The sequence below is a fragment of the Aythya ferina genome (assembly GCF_964211825.1).
Source record: "Aythya ferina genome assembly, chromosome: 7".
Classification (NCBI taxonomy): Eukaryota; Metazoa; Chordata; class Aves; order Anseriformes; family Anatidae; genus Aythya; species Aythya ferina.
Window position 1 is genome coordinate 3956535 of NC_140302.1, and position 12787 is coordinate 3969321.

Consider the following 12787-nt stretch of genomic DNA (forward strand, 5'->3'; position numbering starts at 1 on the left):
AGAGCATTTTTTGCATAATTACCTTGTGAAGTCAGTCATCTCCATCATAATCACACACATCCTCTTGGCCAAAACAATGATGTCATTGCTGGTATCATCCCATATTTCAATCTCTGCATCAAGCTTACTCTTGACTTTTTTGAAGTCAGCCACTTGCTCAGCTATCTTTTCCTTTTCAGCCTCTGGCAGTTGAGTCATCTTAGCCTGGAATAATAAAATAAATTTATTTGCTTAACATCTGTTTGTCAGGGAGGGTTTTTTGTTTTTGCTGATGGTGGTAGGTTTTTGTTTTGTTTTGTTGTTGTTGGTTTTTTAATATATATTGCTGGGTATTATTAAACACATACCTGTAACATGCTGTGGCCTGGGCCAACTGTTTCAGCCTGAGTACCTCTGAATTTCAAAATCATTACACTATCGTTGGGTTGGGTCAAATAATTAGGTTGGCAGAATGGGAACAGTGCTGTCCCATGAAACCGTTAGTATTAATGTAGGCAGAGAAACAAGAAAAAATTCTTCCAAACAGCCTTTGTAAAGTATGACTGACAGATTTTCCGTTTAATGTGAATGAAATGCCTAGTTATTTTTTTTTGTCTTTTTTTTTTTTTTTTAAAGTATGATATATATGCAGGTTATAAAATGCAATACATTTTCAGATAGATGAGTACAAAGGAAAGGGTTTAACTGCCCTAAAAGTGTGCTTGTCCTCTCTTCTGAGAAGGTTACCCAGTGCTGTTTTAAGAACTGGTAAAGTTTTGCTTGTTCAAATCTGTGTCTTCTGTCTTTGAAGAAGACAAAGAAACAGATTAACACGTTAGAAAATCAGCAGGGGACTAAAGTTACCAAACAAGTACCTTGAATGCCAACAGGAAAATGAATATCCAATGTTCAAATGCAGCCACAGTCAAACTGGGCCCAGGTAGGACACAGCTCTGTACTAGGCTGCAGCTCTAGACTGGTCTGTTTGCAAACATTCCACAAACTAAAACTGTTTCAAATTAAGATTTAGTATAGCTAGAGAACTGGTGCATTTTGTGCAATTTCAGACTATGGAACCATAACGTACACTTAATACATGTATTCTTCCTATATTTAAGCATTATGTTTATTTTTAGAAGTACTCAATATATTAATACTGAAACAACTTCTAAAAATGCAGCATGGTGAGAATGGAAATACTTTCCCTAATATTCTTCTGCATAAGAAAGATTATCAGTTTGCACCAGACAAGGCTCAAATACATTTCCTGTTGCGACACACAGGCCAGGAAGCAGACAAAAATAACAGGTAGCCAAAACCAAAACAGTTAACAAATAAGGCAAAAAAAAGTGTCTGATTTCTGTCAAGAAAAATTTAGAGCTTCGACTTCTCATATTATGCAAGACACATTATCTAAGTATTACTGATCTGATAAATGGTATAAATTCAATATGAAAGCAGAAATAGAAGAAAAATACAGTTTGCTGAGTTTGCCATGAAACGTGTCTTTGCTTGGGATTGTGTTATTGGTGATTTCCTGATTTTCCTTTTTTAAAGTACTGTGCATTATTTCCATCAGGAAATTTAAGATCACTTATATAAACTAACTATAATTAAGTTTCACAGAATTATCTAGGTTGGAAGAGACCTCCAAGATTACCTACTCCAATCTCCGACCTAACACTAACCAGTCCCCCACTGAACCATATCCCTAAGCTCTACATCTAAATGTCTTTCCAAGACCTCCAGGGATGGTGGCTCCACCACTTCCCTGGGCAGCCCATTCCAATGCCCGACAACCCTTTCGGTGAAGAAGTTCTTCCTAATATCCAACCTAAACCTCCCCTGGTGCAACTTTAGCCCATTTCCGCTCATCCTGTCACCAGGCACGTGGGAGAATAGACCAACTCCCACCTTGCTACAGCCTCCTTTAAGGTACTTATAAAGAGTGGTATCTCCCAGCCTGTAGCTCTGCTTGGAGTTGTTGTGCCCCAGGTGCAGGACCCGACACTTGGCCTTGTTGAACTTCATGCAGTTGACCTCAGCCCATCGGTCCAGCCTGTCCAGATCCTCCTGCAGAGCCTTCCTACCCTCGAGCAGATCGACACACGCACCTAACTTGGTGTCATCCACAAACTTACTGAGGGTGCACTCGATGCCCTCGTCCAGATCATCGATAAAGATATTAAAGAGGACTGGCCCCAGTACCGAGTCCTGGGGGACTCTACCAGTGACCGGCCTCCAACTGGATTTGACTCCATTCACCACGACTCTTTGGGCCCGGCTATCCAGCCAGTTTCTAACCCAACGAAGTGTGCGCCAGTCCAAGCCATGGGCAGCTAGTTTCTCAAGGAGAATGCTACGGGAAACTGTGTCAAAAGCCTTACTGAAGTCAACGTAACCACATCCACAGCCTTTCCCTCATCCACCAAGCGCGTCACTTTGTCATAGAAGGAGATCAGGTTTGTCAAGCAGGACCTGCCTTTCATAATCCCATGCTGACTGGGCCTGATCGCCTGCTTCCCCTGCAAGTGTCACATGATGACACTCAAGACAATCTGCTCCATGAGCTTCCCTGGCACTGAAGTGAAACTAACAGGCCTATTGTTTCCTGGGTCAACCTTCCAGCCCTTTTTGTAGATGGGCACCACATTTGCTAGCCGCCAGTCGACTGGGACCTCCCCTGATAGCCAGGACTGCTGATAAATGATGGAAAGCGGCTTGGCCAGCTCCTCTGCCAGTTCTCTCAGCACCCTTGGGTGGATCCCATCTGGCCCCATTGACTTGCATGTATCTACGTGCTGTTGCCAACCATTTGCTCATGGATTGTGAGGGCCACATCCTGTTCCCCATCCCCTTATTTCAAGTGGAATCAAACAGAAGTGCAACTGTGGTTCAGTTTCCAGTAAACTGAAATCTGCAGTTGTGCAGAGCTATGCAGTTATTATGGAAATGATTTTAAATTGCATGGATTAATTGAGCCAGAACCAAAAGCTGCTCTTGCCAATTTTCTAACCAGTGTCAGCCAAATCAAATTCAGTACAAAACAGATTCTCTGGATGAGAACCTTCAGGAAGTTCATGCTCTTCCTTGGCTCTGCAGCCACAGAAGCAGAAGCTTAAATCCCCACGTGGCTGTTAAGTACAGGAGGCAGTTCCTACAGGACTGCGTCTCCAGAACAGAGCTCGCCTGGTCCCAATTCAGACACGTAATCCAAGAGTGTGAACTGCCTTCTAAGGGATTCTTTGGTATCGATGCCCAAGACTTAACAGTCCTGATAGGTGATTTGAAGCAAAGCTCAGGTTTGTCCCGATTGATTTGGTATTTTAAATGCATAAAAGAAGCACCTGTTAGAATTTGTAGTAAAAAACAAAAATGAACTCTAGAAAAGGACTAGCAAGCTTTCACTTATGCTCCTGCTGTTTCTTAACCAATTTTAGAAGTTGATGGACTCAATCCAGTAAGTCACGTCAGAGTTGTCATACCCACAGAGGAAAAACACTCAAATCAAAAGATACAGTATACTGCCTTTGGAAGCATGATAACCACACCAAGATAAAGAAAAGGCAGCTCTATGAATTCAAAATACTTTCTGTATTTAATTAAGAACTTCATCAAGTTTTTCTGACCTTTTTTAGAGCTCTTCTTGTTTTAAATTTTTGGATAAATAAACCAAAGTTTGCAGGGACACTGAGAAAAGCATGTTATGAAAACAACATGTGAAAACATTAAATGCAAATCCCATAGTAAATTCTTTCTTTCATATTTTGTTTCAGATTTGTATCTGCAACTTGAGATAAAGCAGTATTTGAAAGATTATCCCACATTTTCTTTCATTTTTTTGCAGCCAGCAATGGTCATCTAGACTGTATTTGCTTTGGTACATAAGCACCGAACAGCTCAACATAAGTAACTGACTACAGGCAAAAAACTTGTGTCACAAAGCTTTCTCCCACGTGCCCTCTCTTACCTCCAACCACGAAGTCCTACACATGTGATCCTCACTACGCAAAAGCCTCTCAGAGAGACTGGAGACCCACCTAATGGAACAACAATAGCATGGGGGCTGCTGCCAGAATCACTAGAGGCTTCATGCTCTTACAGGCTTTTCTCTATATATGTTTATATATATATATATATATATTTATATATGTCTATATATATATATTTATATATGTCTATATATGTCTATTCATTTCTCTTCTGCCTCCTAATGAGGCCTCAGCATAATCTCAACTCCCTCAAGTTTTACTACAACTTTTTCTTAAGCATTGAATTATGATTATAGAAACGATTAAATGCATATGTACAATAAATAAAAATAGATATTTGAAATCAGCTGCACTGGTATTTTATACAGATACCTTGTGTTCCACACCAGGCTGGGCGACCAAGATCTTTGATACTGCTCATCTTCGTGGCGCTACTCTCAGTGTTTTGTATTTATCACTTTCTCTCTGAAGTGGTCCACCTCTTGCATGGTAGGCTATCAAGAATTACACACTGTAATTATGTTGCAGTAATAAATACCTTGTGGTTTATTTTTGTTTATAAAACATCACCTACCATACTTAAAATGGAAAGTTATGGCAATGGCTGAATTACTTATAATTAGTATAACAGGTAATCAGTTTAATATGTAATGCATATGTTTTTCAAGCCAGGCCATTTAAGAGATTTTATCTATGCTTACATTACTCTGTCACAAGGCAAATTTTTCCATTTATATGAATTACTGGAAATTACAGGTCTCCCTAAGTATGTTATAATTACAGTCACTAAATTAGAAAGTGTAACTGCGTGTTTTAAGCACTGCTTTTCCTGTTTTGTAAAAAAAAAAAAAAAAAAAAAAAAAGACCTACAACAGTACAACAGACCACGTAAGGACTTTGTAAGATCGAGACACATTTTTCTCATGGCTATAAGATGAGCTTCCTGAGAAAGATATGAAACAGACAAAAATAAAGAGTTAGACTCCAGAATCAAAAGAATTAAGTATCACTTTTTACGCTGTTTTGGGTTGAAAAACACAAGCCTGGATTTAGAAACCACAAGAAAGATGACGTCTTAATGAAAGCAGTCTAACATACTGTAAGTATCCTGTTACATGCCAACACAAATGACTTTCAGCTGGAACGAGACACATTATCCACTGGAACAAAGGGGCAAAGGAAAACTACAATTCTGACATTGATTTCTGTTTCCTTTCCCTCGTACCGCTTTAAAAACATATACGGTAACAGAATAAAACAAATATACACACAGTCTTTTAAGTGCAGACATGACCTTGCATTAAAATAGAAAACATAGGTACATGTGAAATAAAAATATAAATTAAATGTCTGATATTACATGAATGCAGGATTATTTTGTCCATGAGGAAAAAATGATTTTATTCATTACTTCTAAGACAAAGTGTTTTTGTTTTTTTTAACCACAGTAGAAGATAACAGTAAAAATTAAGAGAGAGGACATACATTTTTTCTTATTTTTCTTTCTTCTCTAACAAAAAGCACACCTCTTATGGGGAGGAAGGATGGAAACAGAAATAATAGAATGATTTACAGTACATCCAATCAGATGTTTACATTATCAAAAACTCCTTCTGTCTAAGGTAGAGGTGAGCCAGATATCCTTTCTGAAGGGAAAAGCTTCCCTTTGAAAACTATTTAACATTTCCTGCTTTGTAAGTTGCAGTACCATGAAACTGCAATGAGAGAAGAGGTAAACGCCAATTTGCTACACTTTTGTATGTTACCAAGAAAATAAACCCAATTTCCCTAATGGACCACGTGAGGATAGACTCTTTTCAGAGTTTTTAAAAACAAGAATACAAAATAATGTGCTCTTCACATTTTGTAGTTAGAAGGTAATGGCACAGATCCAGAAAGACCAGATTCATATCCCTGCTTTGCCTAGCTGAGAGCTAAGCTTTTTATTTCACAAAGGGCTCAGAAGCTGGATGAAACCATCCACCTAAATTTTTGCTCCCTAGCTACGGTCAGCTGGGCACCAGCTTCAAAGACATTTGTGGGAAGTAAACAAGATCTCTTCAACTCAAAAGACAGTGACGCATTTCCATCAGTTTTAAATAATTTCCAACTGTGACCTGTGGTTGTTTTTTGTTATTATTTATAAATTTGTAAGTTATATACAACTTTGTAGATCTGTCATATGTCAATCTGTGCACATCAGTTAAGTATTTTGTCACAAAAGCAGACGTAAGATAAATGCCAAACATAGGCACATTTCTCGAATATAGCATAGAGTTAGAAGAGATTCCATTAAAATTAGTAAAACGTGCCCACTAACTTTTAAACCACATCCTACTTTTTCTGCTAAGTGATCGTTCAAGTTTGGATAAAGACACTTAACAGCAAATGCAGGATATTAGCAATCTACAGCAAAGTGAATACAAAGCATGTTCCCTACAGGTGAAATGTATGGGTGTGATACTGACAGCTGGGAGAAGCTTAATTTCTTTCTTTCAAGTTTCCTACCTGTTGTCACCAGTTGTCCTATTTCAACATGCCATAAAATCTGGACTACACTAGATATTGTCACTGATTCTCATGTCATTCTTTACACAATCTAGGGAAGCAAGATCTATATGTAATTGCCCTTGAGTAGTTTTGACACTCACTGAAAAACTTCACGGAATATTTACCAAGAACTCATGACAAGGTGGAGGGAACTATCAAATGAAATTCTGAAGAGACTGGCTCTGACTCTGGCATTATTCACTATTTTCAGTAATGGCGTGGATGAAAGAAGCAAAAGCACACATCATACATCTACGGTATAGGAGGCCTGGTTTACAATCCTAAGTGATTTTTACTCCTTGCTAATTCTTAATTATCACAGTTTCAATAAAGGGAAAAGATGAAGGCAGTTAGCACGTAAATTAAATGCTTTTGACAGATCATGACTCCTCACAGGGAATCTTTGGCCATGTATTAAGTGAAAAAATTACTATTAGCAGAACCCACTCAATATTACTGTAGCTACTGGTATTACATTTGATTTTTGTCATTGACATTTGTCTGTGCAGCACGGCTAAAAATTAAACTTACTTATTATTTTAAACTTGCCTTTTTGTTAGCAAGATAGAAAACAGTTGCTGTTTATGTATGTCAGCATTTATATTAATATAGGAACTTAGATGCATAGTCTTTGTTTATTGAGTAAGAGAATATATCATTCATCTCCCTTGGTCCCTTCTGACAGCTGCCTTGGCAGCAAGAGGGCAAAACACATTTTGGGGTGCATTAAACATAACACAGACAGCTGGTCAAAAGAGGGGATTCTCCTGCTATATTTAGTATTGGCGTGGCCTCACCTTGAATATTTTGTGCAGTTCTGGGCTCCACAATGTACAAAGGATGATAAGGTCCTTGAAAGTGTCCAGAGGAGGTCAACAAAGCTGGTAAAAGGGCTGGAAGACATGTTCTAATGAGCAGAGGCTAAGGACACTTGGGTTGTCTAGCCTGGAGAAAAGGAGGCTGAGAAGTGACCTCGTTGCTTTCTGCAGCTTCCCGAGGAGGGGAAGTGCAGAGGGAGGTGCTGGTCTCTGCTCCCTAAACACAGATGGCAGGACACGCGGGAACAGCACAGAGCTGTGCTGGGGAGGTTGATACTGGACATCAGGAAAAACTTCTTCACTGTGAGGGTGGTCAAACACTGGCACAGGCTTCCTAGAGGGGAAATTGATGCCCCATGCCTGTCAATGCCCAAGAGGCAGTTGAACAATGCTCTCATTAATGTGCTTTAACTTTTGGCTAGCCCTGAAGTGGCCAGGCAGTTTGACTAGGTATCTCTGAAGGTCCCTTCAAGATGAACTCTTCCATACCCTCTGTATAGACTGCAAATGCAAAAGATTTTATGCAAATACCAGCAGGTCTTCTTACTGTTTGTATCTGTTCTCTCAGAAAGTTTGGTTAAGACTGTCTTTTCAAGGCTCAATATGTTTTTAGATATGTATTAATGATCACTGTATTTAAGGCATAATACAAATAAAACAGTGCAATAAATTCAGTGTGGATTTTCTCATTCACTATATAACACTGAGTCAACTCTTCATCAACACTGAACTGCTGTGCACACATAATAAGAAGTAGATCTAACTCTCACACATTTTTATCTCTATTCATGAAACCATCTACTGAACTCTGAGAAAAAACGTGGGTGGGTGGTTGCCTGAAAGCATTTTTGCTCATCGTCTGTAAGTGGACTGATTATGCACAAGATAAAATATTTCACCTATTCTTCAGTGTGAACATGTAACCTGTACAAATATCTTTAAAATAAAGCTAATCTATTCAATTCATTAATACTGTAACTTCTAGCCCTCCAACTTTTCTTCCGACTTCAGAATGCACATTGTCTTCTAAGGCTGAAAATTAACTGGGCAAATACTTACTTGACCTTCTCTTCAACTCAACATCGTATGCTAAGCCACAAATTACCTCAATGGACTAACACTGACCACGATGGAATAAATTTCCTCAAGCAAAATTACTGAGCTTACAGAGTAATTACACGAATTAGACGCAACCACTAGAAGAAGAACACTTTTTGCATGTTGGATCTGGCTTTCAAATCAAAAAGACTTTTCCTAAAGAACTTCTTCATGGATATAGAATTGTGGTACAAATAATAATTAACATTGCTATCCAGTTTAATTACCGACTTCCCACCATGTGGGAAGGTGCCATAAACATCATCAATTTCATTTTCAAGATCTGGAATTATCTCAGGGAAAGACAATGAAGTAATGTTTCCAAGATTACCTATGCGCAGAGTCAAGAATATAAATACCAGATTACATCTCAGTCCTGTCATCTCACTACTAACCAGAGAGAGACGGGTTCTAGTAAAGTTAGAATTTAAAATGTAGTGATTGACCTATGTAAGAAAAACAGGATATCTGAGTTAAGATGTAGCCCTTGTTACATGTGGTATATGCACATCACATTCAGTTTTACATGCTTTATACATCATGATTAAAAAAAAAAAAAAGAAAAAAAAAGTGTCAAAAAAGTCTTTCAAAGACACCAGCTCCCTGTTGGAGCGGTGAGAGATCTGACATTGGAGAAGATTCAAACATGTCCCTTCTCTCTCCCCACCACAGTTACTGACAGTGCAGAATTACACTGTCTGTGTAGTACAAGGAAAACCATATCCTGGAGATCTCTCCACAATAGCCTATGCCTCTTATTTTTGACAGCCAGCACTCTACCTACAACAGTCCTCAAAATTCACTTCTTCCTTTTCATAGATGTCTAGAAGTATGGGTTACTTATGGCTTTCTTTTCAAAGAAAATTCCCTTTAAAGGAAGCCTTTGGGTTATCTGAGACATGGAAGACCGTGTGTCTTTTAAAGATCTTTTAGAGCATTAGTGGATCCTTTGTTATTATTGTAGGATAGCAAACACCTAAGCCTACCTTTTCTGTTTTCCCATTGCATTCATTATGGGATATTTATGAAACTATTCAGCACACCATCTGTACCTGTTCCAAACAAATCATCTCATAGGGACAACATTTTGAAGGAAAAGTTTGCCTTTCTTAACTGCAATTGAAATTTTACCCTGAAAGGTGAGAATAATCTTTCATACTTGTTACACTGCATGCCATATGCTTTAAGAATCAATTGATAGTTAATTAACATATAATTGATATGCACATCTTTAGAAAGGTAAATAAGTTTTCCCTTGTTTCATGGAGAAAACAGATTCAATACCCAGCTATGCTAAATACACTGCTTCTTAATACACCCGCTGTCAAGAAAAGCCTTTTTTGTCCAGACTTGTTAATGTAGCCTCAAGAAGTACAAAAGGTTACCATGGAATTACATTTGAAAATGGAATATAGCCCATAAAATCAATGTTTTTTTTAGAGAATACTGACTTAATTTTACTCATCGTATGTACACAGTTTGAAATTATAAACTGACAGCAGTTTCTAAAAGATCAACCAGGCACCATTCTAATACCACAGTTTCCATTAATAACTTACCTATTTTTTCAGAATTCATTCTGATTTTAAAATAAGAAATGGAACACAAGAGAACAGCTTTTGTTTTGAAATTTTTGATTAGTGTTTAGGGTCTTAATAAAGAAAATATTTGTGTTTGTGCAAGTTTGCTGGAAAACAAATGTAAATAAAAATCCCATTTTATCGATACTGTTATTGAATTGAATAATTTGTTGTTTTCCAACTAGCTCTATTGCTTCTAAATTCTATTTTGGTAGACTAGACTAAATGTGAGAAATCTGCTGTTGCTCTAGGTATTCTACAAACCAGTCATAAAATTCACATTTCTGGCCCCAGGGATCTTTCAACTTAAAAGTTGCAAACAGTCTACAATTTTGCTGAAATATTTCTAAAATTGAAACATAGACAAGATTAACGTTTGCTATGTATGTCAATTTTGTACTAAGAAGCCTTTTGCTACTCGAAATATTCATAGGTTCTTACAAAATGTGTGAATGTACAGAATAACCAGTAATGTAGCGTACTCCTAAGGTTAAATGATTATACGAACAGCAAAACATGATTCAGAACTTCCAGAAATATTTTATCTAATTGCCAAATGCTACAGTGAGTTTTGCATATTTCCTTATGGGTTCACTGATCAAGTAATATAGAATTTTCTATAGAAATCTATAGAATAGATTCACAGGAGGACTCACAGAAGTACAAGTCTGTAACTCATGCACTGCAGTGGCTAGGACTGCAGACATCTTTTTCTGTGCATGTGCATTTTCTCACATGTAGAGCTTATTTTTGGTTAATATGCTTTGCAGGCTACAGGTAAGACCCAGATACAAAAAGTCCTTATTAACCTAACCTCTATTAGAAGAAGACACGTTGATGAAACTATAACCTTTTAGAATTTAATCCAGAAGAGTAAGAATTTTCTCTTTAATTTACATTTTCACTGTGTATTTGTAAATTAATTACATAGTTGTTTTCTCTCTCAGGTAATACGTATCAGTTTTATGCACTCTACACGTTTTCAGAAATCTATTAGGAGTTGAACATGATTTTCATGACTCACTGCATGACTTTAGGTGGTTTCATAGGAGTAATAATCTAACAGCATTATTCCCCTCATCAACTTGTTTTTTAAATACAGTGGTGTAATACATACCCTGTCAGTCTTCCCTTCCGTCTGAACACTTGTGCGACTACGTGCATCATGGTCTTCTTCAAGGTCAGATACATCTTCTAGCTCCTCGGGTGTCTGGGAAAAATGTTGAATAGGTTATTCTCACTTATGGTTAGGAAACTTGGTACTGATATCAAACATTTTAATGATAACGATTTTAAAGATAATGTTTGACAAAAAAAAACAAAAACACAAGTCTTGTAGAACTACACTGGCTACTAAATGCTAACCAATAAAATCACGTCAGACAGCTTTGAACTAGTTCATAATAGCAATGTTTAAATTAAAGCACTGACTTTTAAAGTTGGCATTTAGGGAAGTTTTTTGTTTGAATCTTCTGTTATTGCTGCTAGCAAATGTGCTTTTAAAAAAAACACATGACCAGAATGGATGCGCAGGTTTGTTCTACTGTCTCTTCTCTGTATAGAAACGCTAATACACCCACTATGATGTACTAATGTAACTGTGAGACACTCAAATCACAAGCAATTTTGGTCTCCTTGTTTGTACTGTACATACTGTACTGCTGACATTTTCTGGATACTTATTTCTTCAATAATACATGAGCAAATCAACTCAAAATGACAAGAAACATATTCTGTATGACTCAAGTCTTCAAATTTATTTCCTCCCTCCTACTTACCAACATATTCTTCTTGCAAGGGTTCTGAGTTTTACCATAAATTACTTAGTTAGTAAAGTGTGTTGAACGTGGCTTTATAAGGGACACTAAATAAAACATTCAAAGCAAGTTTAACCATACTAACGAAAAAGTACACAATGAAGCACACAAAGAATTCAGAATTACAAACTATTTAAAAATTAATATTACTTCTGCCAATGCAATAGGGTACCCAATAAGTTTTCATTTGTCTTAAGGGGATTCACATTTAAGAACCAAATTCACATTTAAAGCCCAGACTCAATAAATAACTAGTGACAGATCTGCTGTTGGATGATCTACTACCAGCTTGAACTCTAAAGTTCCAATCACAAGGAAATTGTGCCATTCTTCATTTCACATAAGCCTGAAGTCCCAAGAGAAACATGTAAAGATACTATCAAATAAGCCTACCAAAAGACACGTAGGGAAAAATAAAAAATAGAAAACTAATGGAAGTCATCATTACTTTTACCTAATTTTCAATCACGTCAAATGTATTTTTTTAAATCCAGAATCGCTATGTATTCTCACTTTCTATTTTTTACTGCAAGATTACATTTTTTACTGCAACAAACAACATTTGTTGACAGGCACTACACCATTCTGTGATTTTCTTTTAGATCCAAATCACTGTAATGCACCTGCATTAAACTGTGCAAATGCACCTGCATACATTCATACCATTTGGGAAAGTGTCTCTGTGGCCAGCAGGTGGAATATGCATTACTAGACTTCAACATCAGCCTTGAAACAAGGTTTAAGTAGCACTCCAGCACTTCAAAGCACAGAAGTATATTTCACCCACTGAACAAAATTACAGCAATTCCAGTAAGATAATACAGTAAAAAATAAATAACTCAAACCCAAGTTGACAGAAATATAATGCTGATCGTGAAAAATATGCCTATGTATCCTCAAGAAAACAGGCAGTCAACTTTGGGGGCAAAAACGAACACAATACACCCACCTGG

At 37.3% G+C, this 12787-nt stretch overlaps 1 protein-coding gene across 5 annotated transcripts in view; it reads right to left on the minus strand.

Moving 5' to 3' along the window:
- Positions 1-12787, minus strand: part of CTNNA3 (catenin alpha 3) — a 468549-nt gene that overhangs the window by 50659 nt on the left and 405103 nt on the right. For all 5 annotated transcript variants that reach the window (XM_084526473.1, XM_084526472.1, XM_084526474.1 and 2 more), the window contains 2 exons: positions 11135-11227; positions 23-204 (listed from right to left, as the gene is read on the minus strand). In XM_084526473.1, the coding sequence (XP_084382599.1) occupies positions 23-204; positions 11135-11227 (275 nt within the window). The remainder of the gene's footprint in view (positions 1-22; positions 205-11134; positions 11228-12787) is intronic.